The sequence below is a fragment of the Schistocerca serialis genome, chromosome 3 (assembly GCF_023864345.2).
Source record: "Schistocerca serialis cubense isolate TAMUIC-IGC-003099 chromosome 3, iqSchSeri2.2, whole genome shotgun sequence".
Classification (NCBI taxonomy): domain Eukaryota; kingdom Metazoa; phylum Arthropoda; class Insecta; order Orthoptera; family Acrididae; genus Schistocerca; species Schistocerca serialis.
Window position 1 is genome coordinate 698,984,456 of NC_064640.1, and position 25,358 is coordinate 699,009,813.

The following is a 25,358-nucleotide window of genomic DNA, read 5'->3' on the forward strand; positions in this document are numbered from 1 at the left end:
AAATAGAGAAGAATATAACAAGATTTTGGAAGAACACAATCATAGTGTTCTCATCCTGTATCCAGATCATAAGAATGTCATCAATGAATTTGAATCATGTGAGGAGTTTTGCGTAACTATGAAAGATTCCTCTAAATGGACAATGGACAGTTTCACATGGGATATCATCATTGAAGTGAACACAACAGAGTTGCAGATCTTCAATAAAATTCTTCAGGGTATCACACCACATCGTCACAATTTAAAATGCGCCAACGTTTCGGCCAGCGTTGCAGCTAGCCTTCATCAGGGCCTTATGTTAACTGCTAAATGAACACACTTGGTTCCTTAAATAGCTGCACGAGAAAACCGTGTCGTTACTTGATTGGCTGTAAAAGGAGGAGGAGGAGGGGTGAAAGGTATGCTTTATTGGTGTTTCCTTTATTATCTGTCATTGGCTGAAATAGCTGTTTTCTATTGGTCTTTATATTAATCCACCCCATTGGAGGAGACGGACGAATAGTGAAAAGGTGATGGCTGTGACATCACACTGTTTCCATGCTGTCCAGAAGCCGGCTGCGGCGTGCCATTGCTTTGTGTGCTCGCGACCACTACTGCGGCTCTCCGCGTGTCTGCATGGGCCGCCGCGGCTCTGCCGCCACTCCGTAGCCCTGCTATTGCAGGCAGCCAAGACCTCAGAAGCTTGTACCCGTCCTCTCTATTCATGTTGGCGGGTCTTTTGGCTATTTCTATCGCCTCTCTAATCTTTCTTTTAAAAGTGAGAGGCTGTTTCCCCAGGACGCAGGCTTCTTGAAAAAATATTGGTTTCCCGCACTCGTCTCGGTGTTCCGCCACTGCTGACTTAGTGTGTTGTTTCAGGCGGATATATCTTTCATGTTCCGAGAGCCTTGTGCTAATCGGATGTCCCGTCTCACCTATGTAGACTAATCCACACGCACAACCAATTTCATACACGCCAGCTGTGTGTAGTTTGTCAACTGCATCCTTGGTAGAACCGAGCATGTCTGATATTTTGTTTCTGCTTCGGAAAATTGGTTTGATGTCGGCTTTTCGTAGAATTTTGCCAATACGTTCGGTGACCCCTTGTACATATGGTAACACAGCAATGCTCTGTGCCTCCTTCTCCTCTTCCCTATTAGTCTTCTCCCTTGTCGACATGGTGCTGTCTATCATCTGCTTCCCATAGCCATTAGTTCCCAAGATGGACCTGAGGCGTTCAAGTTCTGTCTTCAGATGTTCTTCGTGGCTTATCCTGTACGCTCTCTTCGTTAGCGTGTGCAGGGCGGACTTCTTCTGCGTGGGGTGATGGTGGGAGGAGGCGTGAAGGTCATCATCATCATCAGTTATCTGCTATATTAGCAGGTCCTTTGCCTCTCCATTTTCTGCGATCCATTGCTTCCTTCTTAAGGCTGCTGTATGTTGTACCTTCCATCATGTCATCCAGTATCTGGAATCTCTTCCTTCCTCGCTTCCTTTTCCCTTCTACATAACCTTCTAAAACTGTTTTTATCAGTCCGTCATTTTTTCTTAATATATGCCCAATCCAATTTCTTTTTCTTCTCTTTATTACATCTAGTAACTGCCTTTTCTCTCCCACTCTTCTCAGTACCTCTTCATTTTTTACTCTGTCCATCCAACTTATTCCTTCCATCTTCCGCCATGTCCAGATCTCAAAAGCCTCCAGCCTTTCTCTGTCTTTTTTCCTCATAGTCCATGTTTCAGCGCCATATAGAAGAACACTCCATACAAGACACTTTATGAGTCTCTTTCTGAGTTCTCTGTCCATACCACTGCAGAAGATTCTCCTTTTCTTATAAAACGCCTCTTTTGCCATTGCTATCCTTGTTTTAATTTCTGTGGTGCACTTCCAGTCGGTGTCTATCCTGCTTCCAAGATACTTAAAATTTTGCACCTGTTCTAGTTTTTCTCCATTCAGCACAATTTTTAGTTCCTTATTTCCTCCTATTGCCAATACTTTTGTTTTATTTGTGTTAATTTTCATTCCATATTTTTTTCCGTTAGTTGCAATGGTGTCCACCAAATCCTGTAATTCTTTTTCCCCTGTGGCTAGAAGGACCATGTCATCAGCAAATCTCAAGCACCCTACTCTTCTTCCTCCAATTTCTACTCCTTTGTCATCTAATGAGCATTGGTCAATCATATTTTCCAAGTACAGGTTGAAAAGAGTAGGTGATAAACAGCATCCTTGTCTTACTCCTTTCCCTAGTCTGATCCAGTTTGTACTTTCTCCTCTCACTTTAACTGAAACTTTTTGATTAAGGTACAATGAGTTTATAAGTCTTCTGGTTTTCCAGTCCACTCTCTTTCCCCTCATAATAGTCGCCAGCTTGTCCCAAACCACATTGTCAAATGCCTTTTCTAAATCGATGAAGCACATATATAGGCGTGAAGGTACCTGTCCGTATTGGTTGGTTTCCTGTACACTTTGTGGCCAAGTTTACCATCAGGTTTTCGATAAACTTCCACGTCGAGAAAAGGCAGCACCCCATTCTTCTCTGTTTCCATTGTAAACTGAATTTTCCTATGCTGTTGGTTAAGGTGCTTGTGGAAGTTCTTTAACTCCTCTTCTCCGTGGGGCCAGATGACGAAAGTACCGTCGACATAGCCAAGCCAACAATTAGGACGTAATGGTGCGGACTGGAGGGCTGTTTCCTCAAATGCCTCCATGAAAATTTCTGCTGCGATAGGCGATAGGGGTGAGCCCATAGCTACACCGTCAGTTTGTTCATAAAATTGACCTCTCCACTTGAAATAGGTGGTCATCTGGCCCCACGGAGAAGAGGAGTTACAGAACTTCCACAAGCACCTTAACCAACAGCATAGCAAAATTCAGTTTACAATGGAAACAGAGAAGAATGGGGTGCTGCCTTTTCTCGACGTGGAAGTTTATCGAAAACCTGATGGTAAACTTGGCCACAAAGTGTACAGGAAACCAACCAATACGGACAGGTACCTTCACGCCTCCTCCCACCATCACCCCACGCAGAAGAAGTCCGCCCTGCACACGCTAACGAAGAGAGCGTACAGGATAAGCGACGAAGAACATCTGAAGACAGAACTTGAACGCCTCAGGTCCATCTTCAGAACTAATGGCTATGTGAAGCAGATGATAGACAGCACCATGTCGACAAGGGAGACGACTAATAGGGAAGAGGGAAGGAGGTACAGAGCATTGCTGTGTTACCATATGTACAAGGGGTCACCGAACGTATTGGCAAAATTCTACGAAAAGCCGACATCAAACCAATTTTCCGAAGCAGAAACAAAATATCAGACATGCTCAGTTCTACCAAGGATGCAGTTGACAAACTACACACAGCTGGCGTGTATGAAATTGGTTGTGCGTGTGGATTAGTCTACATAGGTGAGACGGGACGTCCAATTAGCACAAGGCTCTCGGAACATGAAAGATATATCCGCCTGAAACAACACACTAAGTCAGCAGTGGCGGAACACCGAGACGAGTGCGGAAAACCAATATTTTTTCAAGAAGCCCGTGTCCTGGCGAAACAGCCTCTCACTTTCAAAAGAAAGATTAGAGAGGCGATAGAAATAGCCAAAAGACCCGCCAACATGAATAGAGAGGACGGGTACAAGCTTCCGAGGTCTTGGCTGCCTGCAATAGCAGGGCTACGGAGTGGCGGCAGAGCCGTGGCGGCCCATGCAGACACGCGGAGAGCCGCAGTAGTGGTCGCGAGCACACAAAGCAATGGCACGCCGCAGCCGGCTTCTGGACAGCATGGAAACAGTGTGACATCACAGCCACCACCTGTTCGCTATTCGTCCGTCTCCTCCAATGGGGTGGATTAATATAAAGACCAATAGAAAACAGCAATTTCAGCCAATGACAGATAATAAAGGAAACACCAATAAAGCATACCTTTCACCCCTCCTCCTCCTCCTTTTACAGCCAATCAAGTAACGACACGGTTTTCTCATGCAGCTATTTAAGGAACCAAGTGTGTTCATTTAGCAGTTAACATAAGGCCCTGATGAAGGCTAGCTGCAATGCTGGCCGAAACGTTGGCGCATTTTAAATTATGACGATGCGGTCTGATACCCTGAAGAATTTTATTGAAGAAGACAACGGCCGCGGAAGCCTACGCTTACACAGAGTTGCAGATGTTTTTGTAGGTGAGACCTTCAAAGGAGGATCAGTTAAGGGTGAGGATTAGTTAGCCAGGAAAGAGGTGGTTAGTCAACAGTCTGTAACAGAAGAGTTCGCAGAATGTGTGTTTATGTCCAACAACAGCAGGACCATGAGTAATGGAGATGTTGGTGTAGAGGGAGTGAGCTTTAATGTTGACAAGCAGAGTGCCAGGTGGTAATGGGATGAGAATTATGGAGAGCCAGTAGAAGAAATCAATCATTTCTTTAGTGTAAGAGGGTAGGTTAAGGGTAATAGAATGAAGTTGGTCCACAAGGGTGGAAATTCTTTTAGTAAGGGTACTGTTACCAGTCACAATGGATTGTCCCCATGTCAAAAAGGGTAGTCCTTATGGAGCTACAGATGCATATTAATAGTGGAAAGCTGGGAAGTGGTGACAGGAAGGTGACAGGACAGAGGTATCAGGAAGAGTGTAGAAATTTCAGGTGGTGTAGGTCACAGGCTATTTGGGGGAAATTAGGGAAGGGTGGTGTGATAAGTTTGGAGGTTAAGAATGACTGGAAAGATTGTTAGGTGTGTGTGTGTGTGTGTGTGTGTGTGTGTGTGTGTGTGTGTGTGTGTCAACCACTGCAAAGAATTCTACATGGTAATGACCACAAATATTCTATCCACTCACAGTAAGTACACTCAGATCAATGGTTACTGTACCAAACTTTGGCTAAGCACCAACGTCATGGCCCGGTTGTTGATCATACTGTACAATATAATGTGGGTGGATTATAAGGTTACTGTAGAAGCCACGCCAACTGTGTCATCTTACTCAAAATTAACTTTTTGTACTGCACTATTCCTGCAAAATTTCCTTTGTTGTTGCAACCCCCCCTCCCCCCCCACAAAGCCATACCCTCCATAATTTCCTGTTCAGGAGCTTCTATTGTCGCTCTTGCTCCAATTCAGCCTCCAGCCACTACACCATCCTGGCAATACTCTTAATTTTTCTGCTCCACACTGCCATATCGACATTTTCTTTCTTGTTGTGTCTCAACTTCTTTCTAATCTTTATTATAGTTTTTTCACTTAACAGCCTACACCCTGCCCCCATATGTATATGTGTGGCAGCCACATCTCTTCGACAAATCTGCATGTTGCACACTGACGTCCCACCTCATTCCTTCCTCTCGCCAATCAATCCTCTTCAATATAACTGCTGTCAATCACAGATAAGATAATTTTGGGGCCCACCTGGATTGCTGCAGCACGAAGACATTCGTAAGTATGTACATGTGGGTGTGGCCTTGTTTTTCACCATAATTTCCAAAAATCTCGTAAAGTTCTCAACCAATGTACTTCAAATTTTTATACAATACTGTAACGAAAACTTTGACGGACCTAGGCTACACATTTTTCTTTTTAGCATCTGCACACGCATGCACACCACACGCGTGCATGCACGCGCCCCCCCCCCCCCCCCCCCCACCCCCCCACACACACACACGCAAAATCATTGTTTAATGTTAATGCTGTTACCAAGCATCTCAAAAAGTTCTTGACCAATTTTCTTCAAATTTCTACATGGTACTCTAATAAATGTTCCAACGGACATGTGCTATATATTTTATTTAAATACATATTGTATATAAATATCTATGTACTGTATGAAGGGGAAACATTGTTACCAAAAATCTCGAAAAGTTCTTTACCAAGACACTTCAAATTTTTAGCTGACACTCTAAGGAACATTGAGATGGACATAAGATACACATATTGGGAAAAAATTGGTATCAAAAATCACAAAAATTCATGACCCATTTACCTCAAATATCGTGAAGATTCAGACGGACACAAACTATATATCTTTTAATATAAGGAGTACATAAATATATACTGCATATGTAATACACACATCAAAAAAAGTTTTGCATCACCCTGGTTCCCAGAACTCCTGAAGATAGACGTTGACTGTGGATATTGTATCACAGACACAACCCCTTTTGTTCAGAGATGTCACTAAACCTGCCCAAAGATGTAAACAACCATGCATGAGCAGCGCCTATTAGACGGAGGGGGTCCGACACCCAATCAGTTCCAGTCATTCCACCAGGAAGGGGTTACACAGCTCGTGGTGTCTGTAGTTCAACCATGCCTAGACGGCCAATACGGTGGTTCGATCACGTCCGCATTGTTACTTTGTGCCAGGAAGTACTCTGAACAAGGGAAGTTTCCAGGCGTCTCGTAGAGAGCCAAAGTGACGTTGTTCGGAGATGGAAGAGATACAGAGAGACAAGAATTGTCGATGACATGCCTCACCTAGGCAACCCAAGAGCTACTACTGCAGTGGATGACTGCTACCTACGTATTATGGCTCGGAGGAACCCTTACAGCAACGCCACCATGTCAAATAATGCTTTTTGTGCAGCCACAGGTGGTGGTGTTATGACTCAAACTGTGCGCAATAGGCTGCATGATGTGCCACTTCACTCCTGACATCCATGGTGAGGTCCATCTTTGCAATCACGACACCATGCAGCGCAGTACAGATGGGTCCAACAACATGCCGAATGGACAACTCAGGATTGGCATCATGTTCTCTTCACTGATCAGTGTCACATATGCCTTCAACCAGACAATCGTTGGAGACATGTTTGGAGGCAACCTGGTCAGGCTGAATGCCTCAGACACACTGTCCAGCGAGTGCAGCAACATGGAAGTTCTCTGATGTTTTCGGGTGGCATAATGTGGGGCCAACGTACGCCGCTGGTGGTCATGGAAGGCACCGTAATAACTGTACGATATGTGAATGCCATCCTCCGACCGATAGTGCTACCATATTGGCGAGGCATTCGGCATCATGGATGAAAATTCGTGTCCCATCATGCACATCTTGTGAATAACTTCCTTCAGGATAATGACATTGCTCGACTAGAGTGGCCAGCCTGTTCTCCAGACATGAACTCTATCAAACACACCTGGGATAGACTGAAAAGAGCTGTTTATGGACAACGTGACCCACCAACCACTCTGAGGGATCTGCGATCGCCATTGAGGAGTGGGACAATATGGACCAATAGTGCCTTGGCAAACTTGTAGATAGTATGCCACGACAAATACACGCATGCATCAATGCAAGATGACATGCCACTGGGTATTAGAGGTATCTGTACCACCACCTCTGAAGGTCTTGCTGTATGGTGGTACAATCTGCAATGTGTCATTTTCATGAACAATTAAAAGGGCAGAAATGATGTTTCTCTTGATCTCTATTCCAATTTTCTGTACAGATTCGAGAACTCTCGGAACCGAGGTGATGCAAAACTTTTTTTGATGTGTGTATAGTGGGGCAAACACTGTTACCAAAAATCTCAGAAAGCTCTTTACCAATTTAATTTAATTTTTTTCATGATACTCTAATGAACATTCAAAAGGACATGGGCTATAAATATTTTTAAACTGCAATGTTCTGGTTTTCTATTACAAACTGCGAGAAACAAAATGCTGTATTGTAGTTTGGCATGAAAATTTGCACTTTTGTTTTTATTCTCACAGGCAGTTTTAACTATGATAGCAGGGCATTTAAACCATTTGACAAATTGTTTCTTCCACACACATTCTCTCACTGCACACATTTTTAAACAAAAAATATATATTGAAAAATGAGCAGTTTTGTTTTCTTTCTTGCAGTCGGTTTTCATAGAAAACAGGAAAACATTATTTACAGCATATTGACATATGATTAGAATACTGCTACAGTATCTTAAATTTGCAATAACAGTAAACAAGGCCTAACATCAGACAGAGGGAGGAAGAGGGATTTAAGGGGGGGTTGGGTGGGGAGGGGGGTGCAGGGTGGGCGGTGAGAAAACAGCCCTACAGAGTTGGAGAGAGGAGGTGGACAGAGAGGGGGGAGGGGGGCAGGAGGAGGTGGATAGAGAAGGGGGACAAGAAAATGGAAAGAGGGGCAGGGGGAGGTGATGGACAGAGAGGGAGGGAGCAAAAACTACTTAACAACAGTAAGACCTCTTTGCATCAATGTATTTAATCTACTTTGAAATATTACTTTGCAGACTGTTTCTAATTTATTCTGATTCTTTGGCAGTAAGTTCTGGAAAGTACTGATGGTCCACCTTTTACCAAATAACCTTCACTGTATGGTTTTTTCTTTTTCAATAACAGTGGTAAATGGGCAGTCTACATAACGAACACTACACCAGACTATGAATAAAACTTCCACGGATCGGACAATATGTGATATGGCACTGTCTCAGAATACGGTCTTATCAGTGTGTTAAAATATATGGTTGCTTTCTTTAGAATCCAAACAGAGAAGGACAGTGGTCTCTGTAAATATGGTCATAAAAAGCAACAGTGTATCCTGGAAATCCAAGCAACAAGAGGAAGAGAAATGTCATGCCCCAGAACCAACCTTGACCATTGCAAGCCTAAATATCAATGTGATGAGCAAAAATAAGCAACAAATGCAGTCAGAGCTTTGTCGCACACACAAAAGGCTTGTACCATGCATCCATAGAATGCACAGAGGTGAAGGAGACATAGGACCACTTAGCTGTGGAAACTCCACAAGCTAAATATGGCAGCACAATCTTCACAAAACCTGCATAGTCATAACATCACCAAACAGGACCAAATGTAACAACATCAAGCTACTAACAATCAACTGTAGCACCTTTACCATTATGTATACATACAAACCCCCTGGGGCAAAGCTCAGTCTGACACTACTGCAAAACCTTTATAACGAAAACACACAGTTCATAATAGGAGACTTAAACTGACACAGCACTATCAAGAGCTACAAAGAAATGGATGACAATGGGCGCAAACTGAAACAATGGGCTGAAACGTATAACTTATTTTAGTATCTGCACAGACATGACAACACCACTACACTACACGGTAGGCATTGATATTTCAATGGCGGCTCGATAATAGCCAGGGGGTAGAATCCCATGAAAAGAAAATGAATTCGCTGAGTGGGTCAATCCATGGGAAGCAGAGAGACGGGTACAGGAATGACTCAGCACATGGCTGACATGAATAACTAATGACTAAGCACTCATGAACAACACATGGCACATAGGGCAAGGAGATGCCTGCAGTGGCTGAACTCCAGGTAAGCACTGGTCCGCCAGGGTTACTGCTGCCCAAAGATAAACACCTCCACAAGTTGGTCTGTCCATACTATGTGTTAAATGCACCTTCCATGGCAGGTTGTCGCACTATCCCGCTGTACTACCCACAGCAGCTCATCTGTCTCCATCGTGATGTCCGCTTGGAGGGATACTAAACTCATGATTGTTGCGTAACCCAAAATTACCTTGCTCCTTTAATAGCAAAACTATGGAAGCATGGTTACAACCCTGAAAACAGCTTCATCGCTGTAAATTTGCTTGACCAATGCCTGAAAACCATAGGCCATACTTGACATGCAACATAGGTCAAGTGTGTGCTGGAAACTTCAATACAGAAATAAAGAAACTCGAGCCAACAGTGGAAATTACGAAAGTTTCATAGACATTTTCCAAACCAAGGGACATATTCCATGAGCTAGCAGGCTATATTTTATACTGGTTCTCACAGGAATCAAGGGACATATGAAGAATTATACAAGTAGGACTGTCATGATGAAGAGACTATCTCATGCAGAAGTATGCCAATGAAAATGTTGATTGAGACATGACAGAGGAAGTGGACAAAAACCTTGGAAGGAATGGACATGACCAAAAGTAGCAAAATGGCCTGGAACTTAGTCAAAAAACTCAACTGTGATCCTAAGGTAGTAAAACAACCATCCAAAGTATCACACCTAACCAAGTTGCCCATCAACTCCTGAACATAAAACCCAACAAGAGACGTCAAAAGGCCAACAACAATAGAAGCCCACAGCACAAATTAAATAACTTTGTTGTTTCATTTGCCTTTAAAGAACTTAACCTAGGACTAAACTCAGTGTAAATGGAAAACAAGCAAGGTTCAACGTCATTTGTATGTACCAGATAAAATGTTTTGGCACTGGAGCCAAACAATGGATCCTGGACCTTATCAACCACTGCCTCAAGAACATGCAAGACACCAAAGATTTGGAGAAAAGCAAAGGTAACAGCACTGTTAAAGTCGGGGAAGGATCCAGAATCCCTGAAGAACTGTAGCTCAATATTGCTCTTGGGTCACCTGTACAAACAATGTGAATGACTGATACTGAACCACACAGTAAGCATCATACACCCAAAGCTCACTGTCAACCAACGGGCTGGTTTCAGGTCAGGAAAATCTTGCATCAGTCGAGCCTTGTCCTTTACTGAACATACTGAGGAAGCATACAAAAATAAACAACAATAACAGAACTAGCCTCACTTAATCTAAGTTTTGCATACAACACGGTAAACCACAGGTCACTCATGACAAAACTGTATGACACATTTAACAATCACCAGCTTGTAAAAAAAAAAAAAATCACGTCAGTACAGTAAAACAGAATTTTCTCTACCATGCAGGAGGGCAGAAAGAGCCAGTGGTGATGATGGAAAACTGGGTTCACCCAGGGTAGTGTCACAGTCCCTGTACATTCAACCTGTACACCAATGACCAAAACCAAGTTACATGACCCACTTCCTGTACGCAGAGGATCTGCCCGTCACATCTCACGGAAAGAGTTTTGAGGAAGTAGAACAAAATCTAGTACATGCTCTAAGCACCATTCCAATATACTACCAGGAAAACTCCCTTAAATCAAATCCCTCAAAGACACAAGTCCACGACTTCCACTTTCACTCAAAACCAAGCAAATCTAAAGCAGAATTTTAAGCTGGAATGGCATCATTCTGGAATACCTAGATAAACTGGCATACCTGGATGTCATACTGAGCCAATCATTGATGTACAAACATCACTGTGAGAAGACCCATCAGAAAGTTGCAGCACAAAATAACTTGCTGAGAAAATGGACTAAAAGCAAATGGGAAGGTACACCAAAGGTGCTGAGAACCACAGCCTGGGCCACTGCGCTTCTCCACAGCACAATATGTTTGCCAGTGTGGTCCAGGTCTGTATACACCAAAAAGGTCAACATAAACTTAAATTAAACACGTCAACCAATAACTGGTTGCACAAGAACCACACCACTTGATAAACTATACGAAGCTGGTGGACTTGCGGGCTGAAACTCTCAAACAGTCCATCACAAGCACAACGAGAAGCTTAAGCATATCTTCAAGGAATGCCACACTTTATTTGGAGATTCCTGCAAAGATGCAAGATTTACATTCCATAAGAGATTTCTGATCACGGTACTCACCGAGCCTCCAAATGACTACGCTCCACTACAGAAGATACCCAGTGGAGAGAACTTGAGATGGGAGATCTGGAGGTGCCCGAATTGCATTAGAACAGGTGTACCAGCAGTGAAGGCAAACTTGGTCAAGGGGGGCCTTACAGATGAACATGATGAAAGATATGTTTGTGGACGATCTGAGAATATGAAAAATTTCTTGACTTGTCCTAGCTGTCCCAGTAAATGCACCCTCAATGATTTCTGGCAGGGAAGCAAGGAAGTATTGGAAATATTTATACACAAAAAAGTAAACTAAGTCTCTGGAATCAAAATACAATCATTCCAGTACAGTACAACTCCAAACAGATGAACGTAAGTGAGAAGAATCAAGAACAAACATGTGATCTAAGGTAATCAAAAGTGATAGGGATCACTATTGCACCTGCATCAAATTTGCAAAAGATATTGGAAAAAATGGGTCTCCACTTCACTTTAGTTAATTAGTATTGCTGATAGGAAAATTTGCTTTTCTGTGGATCTAATCTTACTGTTACAGCTAGTTTTATTTCAGCATTTCATCTTCCCTATTTAATCCATCATGTGAAAACCTCTCTCCATTGCCATTAGGAATAGTATAATGATTTCAAATATTGCAATAATAAGAATGAAGAAGAATCATAAATATGAGTGAAATGTGTCTACTACTTTAAAAAGCAGAAATATGAGTGAACTGTGTCTACTACTTTAAAAAGCTTGAATACAAATCGCTTACTTTAGCTTCACAGAAAATGACACAGCTGTATCTATAGAAGGCAACAATGACTACAGTACTAATTTCTCATAGTAAAAGAATTTGAATTTGTTGCCATACTTACAGACTCCCCAACTGCTTGTCCTCTTCCAACTTCTGTAATCTTATTATAGGGAGGAGGGTTTTCACTGTTGGACTGGAACTGTTTGCTCCATCCTGTGAACTATCCCCTTGAGCGCTTTCACTAAACTCATCATTCACAGTAGTACATGAATCAGTACAATGATTTGGATCTAGCTCTGGCTCCAGCTCAGATGTGGATTCAGGTTCAGTCTCTTCTGCATCTTCAAGCTCTGGCTCCCAGCTCGCTTCAGTTTCACACTCCTGCTGATGGCCATGCTTTCTGCCAGTTTCCAGCTCACACAACTGCAGTGTGTTGTGCTCAGATTCTGGCCCTGACTCTGATTCATGTTCTGAGCCCAGCTCCATTTCCTGATCGGAATCCAGATTTCGGCTTTGGTGGAGACCCCTCTCCTGGCCAGGATTTAGGTCTTGGGGTTGACAGAGTTCCATTTCCTGATCATATTCCACAACTCGGTTTTGACACAGTTCCATCTCCTGGTCAGGCTTAATATCTATGTCTCGGGACAGTTCTATCTCCTGGCCAGACTCCTGTTGGGAGAGTTCCACTGCCTGGCTAGACTTTATCTCTCGGTTCTGGGAGAGTTCCATTTCTTGGTCAGACACCATCTGAATGTCCTGGCTAGATTCCTTTTCCAAGTGTGCTTTCTGGTTACCCTCAAACTCAACATTTTGTACCAGTTCCTCAATAGGTTCTGGCTGCTGAATGAGCTTCTGATGATGACAAGGCAACTCATTTGCATCTCTATCAGGTAGCTCTGTTGGTTCTGGAAGAGGTATCTCTGCCAGCTCTTCAAGACTTAACTGTGATGGACCTTGCTTTACAAACTCTTTCTCTGCCTCCCGTTTTCTGTTCTGATACTCTTTTTGAACTTTTCTATTTCTTTCAATACTATCTTTTATCCCTACCTCTTCCTGTTCTTCCTCCTCTTCCACAATGGGAGTGAAGTTCCTACAAGACACATGGAAACAGATTATCAAACAGATTCTGACACTGACATTTAGTTACTGTTTTTAAATAATATTAAAAAATTAAATCAAAACTGCTTTGAGATTCTTCTGAACGTCTTAAAAGAATATTAGTAACCAAAAACAAACTCATTTCACTTGTTTTCAGATAGTAATTACAGAGTTAAATTACGTGTATGTGCACTTAAACTACTTCAGACAGGTCCATACATCAAGAGTACATACATCGTGAACATAAAATTTCTTGTCCCAGTTGCCTTCTTTTCAAATGTCTCTTTCTTGGGTGTGGTTCTCTCTAACAACTCTTCAGAGTTCAATTTATCATTTGCTGCTACTTCAAAATTTGCTGTAGTCTGAGAACTTATGCTTTCTCCAATTTCATCCTGTGCTGGGCCATCAGTATTTTGAGTATCAGATAATCTGTAGCAGTCTGGATGATTGCGCTGGACATGCAGCTGGAAATGAAATAGTCCCATGAAAGAATAACACAAAAGTGCACTAAATAACATGTGGGACATTAACAAATTTGTATTAAAGCTGAAAAGTGTACTGTTCTTGTTGTTGTTACTGTTACTACCATTATTCCAACAATAACTACTTCCCTGCGACACAATGTCAACAATTGTGCATTTCAAGCAGTGTACAAGTATATTTGCTCAATTGTTTCAGTATTATCCATTAAAGATTTCTGCCATAATCCTACAATTTCTGAGAATGAGATGAACTATGTTCTAGAAGAAATTTCAACTAGTTTAGGTAAAAAATGTCGAAAAGAGTTTTGCATACATAAACCTGGAATTATTTTACTTGCAAATATGAATTTTGCAGTAGGTACAAGAGAGGAGAATGGATGTTAAAATACTTCAGAGGATAGCAGTGGCAATACCAAAATGAAGTTTAAAGAATGAGGAAGATTGGTTACAAGAAGGCTGTGCCATTATATTTTGAAGAACATTTGAACAGAGCTTAACAGTGCTAAATATTGGTGACCTCTGTTCTCTTAAGCTTGGTTTACACCACAGCAAACATAAGAGAAAAAGCATTTTATCTTGTGTAAACAGTTGGTGAGTACGAAGGAACAGCATTCACAGATTTGTTCTTGTACCCTGCCGATTGTTGGCCTTTCAGTATGTCATCAAAGGAAATTCACACACTTTCTGTTTTGGCACTCGCTTCAGTGTAACAGCACAAAGAGCATTTAGTCCTGCAGTCAGCTATTTTTCACACATCAACGACTTTTGTTATCGATCATGACTCATGTCAGTTATAAGAAATATGTTTTGTCGAAAATTTCTGAAGCAATCTAATTTCCAATGGTAGATGTGAGAAAGATGATAAAGTCATTACACGCTTCCACCTGGTGGAAACTTATTTAAAGTACAAAAGTTTTTGTATTTCTTTTTGTTATAAAGGAGCAGCAGAATACATTTCCTTGAAAGGAAACATACATGAAAAGGTATGAATTATGTTTATTACTTTCAAACTAAAAATACATGAATGAACTGATAATTCTGGTGACCTCCTTTCCAGGTAATGTAATTACGGCACAGATGCAGCTCTATTATTTTAGGAGTTTTCAATATAATAACTGAATATGTATTTTTACATTACATTATCCATACTTGATTGATAGTATCTTTTCTATAGGTACATGAACAAACTCCGTGACTGCTTCAAATACGGCACTGCAAGCATCAGGAACTATCCGACATACAGCAACTAATAAAATTTGAAACAAGTTGTAGCATACCTATCTACAGCTGTTGAGAACCTGACTGTAAATTTTAATCTTTCTTCACGTGAAACTGCTTTCCAGTGATAAAGGTTGAAATAAGGCTAAAGGATGCTGGAGCTGCAAGTATGTGGTAAGAGGACTACTGCCACACATTTCACACTTTGAACATCTACATCTTTCTGTGATTTTGCTTTCTTTGTCACCAACAGTGCATTTACCGTACAACATAATCCTATCTGAACATTGTAGTTTAGCCTTGTGATACAACTAGATTGTATTGAGCGAAGTGTGTATGCTGATGACTTGACCACCAAAAAACAACAACACAGTACTCACAGAGCTGGTATGCTCAATGCTCATTCTTTCCATTCCCTCCAATTTGAATACTTGTTCACAGAATAAGTGAATTGTACTGAATGATAGTGAATTGTCTGTGAATGCTCGTTTACTTGTGTTCACTTCCGTTCACTCTAGTACAAATAAGACTTTAGCATAATCTGGACAGCACAATGAAATCAGTTTAGATGAGAAAAATATGCCTCTATGTTTGTTTTTACATACTAACAAATTCTGCGATGGATTCATGTCAGTGCGGCTGCTCAGCGTGTTTGGTCAGAGGGGTGCCTACCCTCTGTATAAAAAAAAAAAAAAAAAAAAAAAAAACCTGAATAGTTTTCACCAATAGAATTTGAGAGATATCATGCGTTAATAGGGTGTCCATAATTAAAGTTCCAGTTTCAAAACGCTGTAGGAAGAAAAGCAATGCTTGGAATGATGTCAAATATGAACAGCATATTATTAACATGTGGTAACGTCTTGGAAAAGAATTTGATCAATTGATGGCAGTAAGAGTCAGAATGACCACTCACTGTTGGTAGAGCTCTTTTACAAGAATGTTGACTGTGTGCCAGTAGTCCTGTAGAAGTTCCACACACTCAGGAGTATGGGGGGGAGGGGGCGTTGGTCAGATGTTTACTAAGGTCTGCCGAATATGATTAAAAAATACTAAAAGACCAGTTCTTTTGAAGTGCACTGTGGCCAGAGGAGGAAAGTAGTTGATCTGATGCCTGTGGAAAATGTGGCCACAGCATTGCAAGGGGGTAGAGCAATGACGTGAAATCATGTAGAGCATGGCAAATTACCCACATGTTGGATGTCTGTGAGCATGGTGCATAAAATCCTACAAAACATACTGCAAGGCTATCCATATAAAACCATTCATGTTCAGGAGTTGCTTCCTGCTAACATCCCAGCAGGACAAATGTTTGCCCTGGAATATCTTGCTTGCATGGAAGTGGACAATGAATGGCTATGGAACATTTTGGGGACAGACAAAGCTCATTTCTGTCCTCAAGAATAAGTGAATAATCAGAACTGTAGAATATGGGCAACAGACAAACTGCACACACATCAACTGATACACCTCATTCTGAAAAGGTGACTGTATACCGTACGGTGTAGGATAATGGCATCGTTTATCAAAGGTTTGTGTGTTTTTAATTATATGAATCCTCTGGGTCCTGTTAGCTGTACCATCACTGGTAAACTCTGAGGTCTTTTGTGCACCAGCATCATTCCAACACTTCAACAGCAAGAATGTGTGGGTTGGATCATTTTTATGCAGGATGGCACTCTTCTGCACATTGCACAGCCAGAGAAGCAGCTGCTGCAGAGGCATTTAAGAAATACTATAATTATTAGCCGTCGTTTACCTGCAGCATGTACATCCAGATCACTGGGGCTTCTGGCAGTGGGGTTATCTGAAAGCTGTAGGGTTCAGTGTTCCAATTACAAGCATAGCTGAATTGAAGGCACACATTCTACATGTGACCCCTGAGACATTCTGATCTGTTGTGGAACATGCTGTTTCTTGATGCCAACTTGTGGCATAGACCAGTAGGCAGCATATTCAACATGTCTTGCTCCAGTCTCACAAAAATTAGGAACCAATGTCATTTTGTGTTTTACACATTTCATTGCCCCTCAACAATTAGAAACCAATGTCTATTGCTTTTTATGCAGTTTTTGGCCTCAGGACAGTTAAAAACCAATTGTTCCCATTTGATGTAGTAAGACTTTGCTGTGGTGGATGAGCTTACCTAACTTACGGTGCCACAACTGTTGACTGCTGAACTTGTGCAGCCATGCACATTGAAAAGTATGGATGGTGTAATGTGAAACTCAAACCATAGATGTTGTATAGCGATTCATCTCTCATTTGTAGCCAACCTCATTTACATTACAATGTTTACAGCACCATCTACGGGTAAAGTTTTCACTAAATTTCTGTTTGTTCCATAACGTTTCCCCCTGCATCAATAATACACTGTTCTAATTTGGTGTCACTCTGAGCAGTATTTCTCTTTCCACACCGTCTGGGTCTGACGAGTGCTCGCAAGTGGGTTGCACTCAGCCTTTGTGAAACCAATCGAGGAGCTACTTGACTGAGAAGTGGTGGACCCAAGCACAAAAACTAAAAACGGCTGGGAGAACAGTTTGCTGACCACACGCCCCTCCATACCTATGATCATGACGTCTACCGGCTCAGGATGACACGGTGGCTGGTCAGTGCCATGAACAAGACACCATAAGACAACACGCAAGTAACCATTTTGTAACATTAGTGTTACGAAGGCACATGTTAATCTTGTGACCGCATGAATTTAAGAAGTTATCCGCTATATAGACCCAATATATATGGTATAAAGTGGTAAGTGTTATCAGGTTGAAACATACCTTTAGTTTGTAATCCCACTGTTTACAAGATGTGAAAGGTCTGACGGCGATTCTGCAAAGGATATTGCAGTGGAAAACATTACTTTCTCTTTACAGATAACCTTTACAACACCACATCAATTACTCGTGAACTGAAGTAACAGCAAGAACATTTTGACTAAGGTTACCACGGCACTTCCGAGATGGTCATCTTTATACCTAAGAGATTTAAGGCCAACTCAAAGCCAGTATGTGATGTGCACAAGAACAAAACAAGATGGGTGTTAAATTGACTGACAATACTCTGATGTATGTGGAATTTAAGCACAGATCCATAAAATGGTGGGGGAAACTGGCTTTCCATGTCATTCAAATTGTGCTGACAAAGTCATGCATACTTTATTAAGATAACAGGTAGATATATCCCTGCTTCTCAGTTTATGGTGGCTGTCATTATCAACAGAAAAACTTGAGACAACAGTAACAAAAACAAAGTGTTGTATTCACCCAGGGTAGTGAGAACCTTATTGGAAAAGTGTGGAGTCATCATTTTGAGCTAGACAGCAAGAATTAGAGACAGCAATGGAAACACATGGATTCACCCCCACTGAAAAAATCCCAAGCAATGAACACTTAGCAAAAACTGAAGCATGTCATCAATTCCAAATGGCTAACAATGTTGACGCAAGCATCATCCTGTTGCAGGTTAACACCAGCCCACATGTTGCTACAGTTTGTTTCAGCTACACTGCAGAAGTTTTGCCGAGAAGCCCTTACACACCCTCCATATAGTCCCCATCTCTCCCAATGCAATTTCCATATTTTTGCAGTCCTGGAGGAAAACATTAGTGGCTGTCGATTTGGTTCAGACGAAGAGGTACAATCATGGCTCTATAGCCAACTGCAAACATTCTTCCATGAAGGCACTGACCATCTTATCTCACAGTGTGGTGAATTTATAATCAGTTATGCAGAGATTACTTTTGAAATAATAATACTTTTTTCCATCTGTCACATTTTCATCTGTTTGTCCCATATAAGTAACTTTATAAAAGTACACACTACACTTATGTTCAGAAAAAAAACAGAACACCTTGCACAACTAGAGATATTATGTTCATATTCACAGGACATGTAGATTAGTATGTTCTGAAGAAATGATTAGCATCTGAACCATGTCGACCCGTGGGTTTAAGGTCAACATCAATATCGTGGCGAACACCACCTACTGGTAAAATGTGCCTGTGGCTCTTGTTGTCGCTATAAACTGAAGGTAATCGATTAGTGTGATTTGAGCAGACGCGTTGGATGACTTGCAGATGTATGCACGAACTGTACTGTCAAATCTGTAAGTTCGAAAGAGGGCGTATTATTGGCATGTGGGAAAGTGATGCATCCATCTGGGAAAATCCCGTTCATGTGGGACGAAGTGTTTTAGCAGTGCAATGGGTGTGTGCTGAATTGTTCACAGAAGGCAGTAGAACATGACGAGATAGTTAGGTTGCACCGCCAAGACCACCCCCTTGAAGATCGACAACTCATATGAATGGCATTGCAGGACAGATCTGTGTCCTCCTCTGTTCTGGTGCAACTGTGGAACAGTGTAACACATCTTACACTATCAGGGGTGACAGTCCATTGCCGTTTATTACGGCATAGGTTACGCGCATATTATCCACTTCTCTGTCTACCTTTGACGAATGTGCAGAAACTGCAATGGTATATGAAACGATGTCACTAGAAACGGGAATCGCATCGGATAGTGTTTTCGGATGAATCAAGGTTCTGTTTGGTTGAAAATGACAGCTGCATTTTGGTTTGCTACAGATGAGGGAGCAGCATCAAAGTGACTGCATTCACACAAGACATACAGTGCTAACTCTAGGTCTTATAGTGTGTAGTGCTTTTGGATACAACCACAAATCACAGCTGGTGCATGTCCACGGCACTGTGACCAGTGTGACCTATATAAATAAAATCCTGCGACCCATAGCCATTCCATTTCTGCACAACACTCCAGACACCATTCTTCAGCAAGGCAATGCATGTCCACACATTGCTGCAGAAATACGTGCCCTGTCCCACTGGATCACAAGACTTGTCACCAATTGAAAATCTGTGGGATATGGTGAATCACCAGGTGCAGTGTTGTGACCCATTGCCAACCACCACAGATGGGCTTTGGAGCGAGGTGAATACAGCACGGATGGCTATAGCACAGGATGTCATTTGTGTCTTGTACACACTAAACCAAGGTGACTGAAATGCTAATTATTTCTACAGAACATACTAATGTACAAGTCCTGTGAATATGAACGTCTTATCTCCAGTTGTTCAAGGTGTTCTGTTTTTTCTGAACAGAGAGTATATTAATAACAAAGTATTACAACAAATCTTAAACACACACACACACACACACACACACACACACACACACACACACACACACACACACACACACACACCTGCATTGTGCTGGATGGACATACAGTACTGGAATTGTTGAACCAGCTGGACATACAGTACTGGAATTGCAGTTCACAGGGTGTATACGGGGACAAGGAAAAAAAATTCCCGGATTATACCTGGATTTCTCCCGGATATCCCGTTTAAAAAATATGCTTTTTCCCATGCGAAAATACACTTTTTCTGTGCTAAGTGACAGTAAGTTTTCCATAGATTTTCCCTCGGAACTGTAAAACTTATCAATCCTTTGAATGGTTATCGTTTTATACAATCGCGTAGAACTTCACGGAAAAAAAAGACGGGGCAGAGAAGTTTTGGAGAGAGTGTGTAAAAACAAAGATGATGTGACTTACCAAACGAAAGCGCTGGCACGTCGATAGACATAGAAACAAACACAAACATACACTCAAAATTCAAGCTTTCGCAACAAACTGTTGCCTCATCAGGAAAGAGGGAAGGAGCAGACTCTGAATGTGGCTCTCCAGCAGGGATACAACTTCCTCAAATCCTGCCCTGAAATGAGATCCATCCTTCATGAAATCCTCCCCACTCCACCAAGAGTTATATTTTCGTGTAACGAAAGTATAAATTCGAATTGCACCAAACACAGCGCGTTGGTTTCCGGAGCGTTGAAACCGAGGTTGCGATGTCCTTTTGTAAGCGAGTCATATCTTAAGCCACGAGATTTCGCCAGCCGATGACAGCGGCTATTCAGAGCATGGACATGGGTTACTGTCAGCCAATAGCAAGATCACTGGTTGCATAGTGCGAACATGCAAGAGGAAAAGTTAACGGTTTACATTAATGTACACAGTACCGTATATCTACAAGAAAAGCTAAGCTTTCACATGTAATATTGGTCTCTATGATTAACAGGCAACAACAGAAGCTACGCTTTCACATGTAATATTGATTTTTTTTTTTTTTGCGTGTGTTATACTTTAAGATACATCACACAAATGTGCCAGTAAATTTAAAATTCTGACATAAATGTCTCGGCTCGAAATTCTTGGCTGGTCCTCAAACTGTTCAGTTTTGAACGCTCTGTGATTTAGATATCCATCCCACTTTCTCACACGTAACATAATTCATCTTGCGTGAAAAGAAATTTACTTTGAAAGTAATGCTTTTATAACCACCGTTCGCAATACTATCCGGAGACTGTTAGAAATAGGTTCGATTTACCAGTTGCCAGAGAGTGCCAGAAAACAGGCATTATTGTGCGTGTGCAACTGCAGTGGTGTAGGAAGCCCGCATGTTCGTGTGTATAAAGTACTAAGAGAGCTTACATTACACCATAAAAGAAATGGCATCAGAGCATACTCCAAAGAGCATCGGAATTTTGTAAACCATACTAAAATGCATAATTCGGCTTGAAGTGCAAATTGGCTTTTTCCAGATTGACAATGAAGTAGGTCCCATCTGATATTAAGCTTTGCAGTGTGGTTTTTAGGATGTAATTTTTCTTGGAGTACCAGTACTCTACGATCTCATGTTTGGTTCTTTATTATGGCATAATGCCATATATGGCAGAAGATGATAACGTGCACTTGAAATTCAGCGAACAGTTGGAACTAGCCAATACTGTAGTATGAAACATTTCGTTTCAAATAAAATGATTGCCTCAGCAAAAAGATTAATAAAGCCAAATTTCTTTAGCAAACTTGCAAAAATAACTTCACTGTTCTGCAAGGTGATTAATGCTTGACTGCTACTAACTTGGAAATAAAATAAAATCAGAAAACTGAAATTAATAATATATTTCTGCCCTCCGTAATTATGTGAATGTATTTTAATTCACTTGATAGCTCCCGGCCACAGAAATCTGTTGTGTTTTCATTTGACGTGGGACCTGTACACAAAGAGAAGCAGCGAACTCACTTAACGTAAACGGGTCACGTGGAGGTTAAACCCCTCCCTACTACAACTCAGACAACTCTGTGCAAGCGTGAATCTGGTAGCTAAGGCGTGCGAGAAAAATTTTTCTCGTTTGCTTCTGGCTGCTACTACCGATACAGCTAACAGCCGAACTTCAAGTAGTGGGAGAAGGTACTGCTTATACGCGAGTCAAATGCACATGCGCAACAGACCGCAAGCAATTGGTCAAACAAATCTAATGTGAACAGTTGTGACGTCATGCTCATAGCAAGCAGTTTATTGTTACAAAGAATTACAGTCTGCACCCTACGGCCTTTGACATATTTTTGCTATTTGCAGACGCTTGTGCATGCACAGTGTTTTGTTGTTGTAAATTGCACATTTCCTTTGCCACTAAACCATTTATAAAATGGTTCAAATGGCTCTGAGCACTATGGGACTTAAGTGCTGTGGTCATCAGTCCCCTAGAACTTAGAACTACTTAAACCTAACCAAACTAAGGACATCACACACAGCCATGCCCGAGGCAGGATTCGAACCAGCGACCGTAGCGGTTGCGCGGTTCCAGACTGAAGCGCCTAGAACCGCTCGGCCATTCTGGCTGGCCCCCCTCGTTTGTATTTTATTGCTGCAGTATCATTCTCCAGTAGCAGGATACAATAACATTCTTTACTAGAGAATCAATTCTGCAGTCAAAATTACAAAAAATTCAATTGAAAGCTAAAACAATGAAAAATTCCCGGAATTCCGAAAAATTCCCAGGTTTTTCCCGGTTTTCTCCCGGATGAAAAAAATCCCGGGTTTTTCCGGGATTTCCCGGTTGTCCCGGGTCGTATACACCCTGAGTTCAGCAGGTAGACTGGGGTGAAGGTTATGTTGGGTCGGGTGGGTAGAAGGAGATAGAGACAGAAGAAGTGTGTGTGTGTGTGTGTGTGTGTGTGTGTGTGTGTGGGGCAGGGGGTGGGGGGGGGGCAGATAGATAGCAGCTTGGAGGCAGGCAGCAGGTGCACAGTTTAAAAATGTGGTAGGAAGGCGTGGTAGGTGCATGGGCTGTCATGTGACCCAAGTGTACCAAAGACAGGAAGGTGCAGCACACAATGATGGCAACGTGGAGGCATGATTGTGAGGGGAGGAGAGAGCAGGGGAAACTGTTGGATACGAAGGACATGTTGCAAGGAAAACTCCAATCTAAGCAGCTCAGAAAATCTGGAGCTGTAGGAAAGGATTCAGATGGCACGGGCTGCGAAGCAGTCATTAAACTAGTGCATGTTGTGCTTGGCAGCGTGTTGTGCCACTGGGTGGTCAACTTTTGTTCCTGGGCACAATTTGGCAGTTTGTTTGTTTATTTATTTATTTATTTATCCATCCATAGACAATCAGGATTGTACCCCCCTTTTTTTTAAAAAAAAATTGTGAAACAGATGTTCAATCAATAAGAAAGTTGTATGTTTTAAACTATTCAAAATGTTTTTCATGTAGAAATCATACATTAGTACAGTTCAGAGAGAGAGAGAGAGAGAGAGAGAGAGAGAGAGAGAGAGAGGTTGATAGTAAATGACAATTCTGACTGATCCCAGTCTTCGGTCTGTTATTCAGAGAGATTCTCCATTCCCTCAAACTGTTGTAGTCAAACTATTGATGTACTCCTGGACACAGAATGTAGTAATTTCATGACATTATTTCCAACATGCATAGTAAATTTCTAATTATTTATCAAGTTTCTTTTTGAGAAAAGAAATACTTTGGTGTCAAAGTAGAATATCTGCCAATACAAATAGCAAAAGCCAAACTACATCTCAAAACACAATAGAACATTAATTTTCCATTTGTCCTTATGTACCACAGATTCTTTTTATTATCTAGTAAGGTAAATGTGTAATGGTCATATTGAAAAGGCATTAGTGTACATAAGTTGGAGTTCAAAGAAATTGTAGGATACATGACAGGTATGTAATGTTATAACTTAACTACATTTAACACTCTGACAATAAAGTTGACATAAACAATAGATATGGGAAAAAATTCATTCAGTCACACAAACAGGGGAATATGCACACACTTCGACATTTTCTGTGATACCTTAACAATTATTTACTTCAACAGCATTTTGTGTTTATATATATTTATTTCATTAATCAATGCTACTTCATCACTGCAATTAAAATATTCTTCAGTAAAATACTTTGTTTTATATCAGTACAAATATCATTCAGTGTCACTTCATTCTGGTGGACAGCTGGTTGGCGACCATGCCCACATAAAATGCTGAGCAGTAATTACATCAGAGCTGGTATATAACATAACTTCCTTCACAGATGGCCCTGCTTCTGATATGATTGAATAAGCCTGTGACCCTATTGGAGAAGGTCTCTCTCTCTCTCTCTCTCTCTCTCTCTCTCTCTCTCTCTCTCCTAATCCCAATGTTCCCCTGTACAGCCACCTTCTACATTATTCTCAAAATCCACAAACCCAACATTGGACACCTCATGGTGGCTAGTTATTGTGCTTTCACTGAAAGAATCTCCGCTCTTTTTGACCAACACTTCCTACCGATTGCCCAAAGCCCAGCCTGCCATATCAAAGATACCAACTACTTTCTTCTCTAACTCTCTATCATTGAAACTCCATTAGCACCTGGATACATACTTATCATTGTTCATGTTAAATCCCTGTACACCAATATCCCTCCTCCCCAAGGCCTTCCCACTATCAAACACTACTCAAACACCATACCAATCATATAATCGCGCACAACTATTTCTTTGGTGATGGGAAGGTATATTAAAAAATCAGCAGCACAGTCATGGGCACCAGTGTAGCACCCTCTTATGCCAAACTGTTTATAAAGCATCTAGAGGAAACCTTCCTAGCCTCTCAAAGGTTTTGTTTTGCTCATGATCTGGTCGCAGGGCAAAGATATCAAATAATCATTCCCCCACAACCTGAACACTTTCTCTTCCATATGCTTCACTTGGTCCTCCTGAAACAACTGTTCCACTTTTCTGGACGTTGATCTCCCTCTCTCGATGGCTTCATTTATATCTCTGCGTATGTTAAACCCATTAACCACCTGCATTTGGACTGGTGTCTCCCCTTCCGCACCAAAAAATCACCCTCATACAGCTGCACCACCTGTGGAATACATATCTGCAGTGTTGAGAATTCCCTTGTGCTGTGTGCTGAAGGTCTCATATATGCCTTCACAGACAGGCTCTACTCTCCAAACCTAATCAGCAGACAGATTTCCTGTGCCATATTATCACATGCCCTCTCTGCCACCTTCCCACCT

General features: G+C 41.6%; 1 protein-coding gene across 3 annotated transcripts in view; it reads right to left on the reverse strand.

Annotated features, from left to right (window-relative positions):
- LOC126470566 (uncharacterized) overlaps nt 1-25,358 on the reverse strand; it is a 280,645-nt gene that overhangs the window by 130,621 nt on the left and 124,666 nt on the right. For all 3 annotated transcript variants that reach the window (XM_050098510.1, XM_050098507.1, XM_050098508.1), the window contains exons 12-13: nt 13,501-13,730; nt 12,290-13,258 (exon numbers count right to left, since the gene is read on the reverse strand). In XM_050098510.1, coding sequence (XP_049954467.1) covers nt 12,290-13,258; nt 13,501-13,730 — 1,199 coding nt within the window. The remainder of the gene's footprint in view (nt 1-12,289; nt 13,259-13,500; nt 13,731-25,358) is intronic.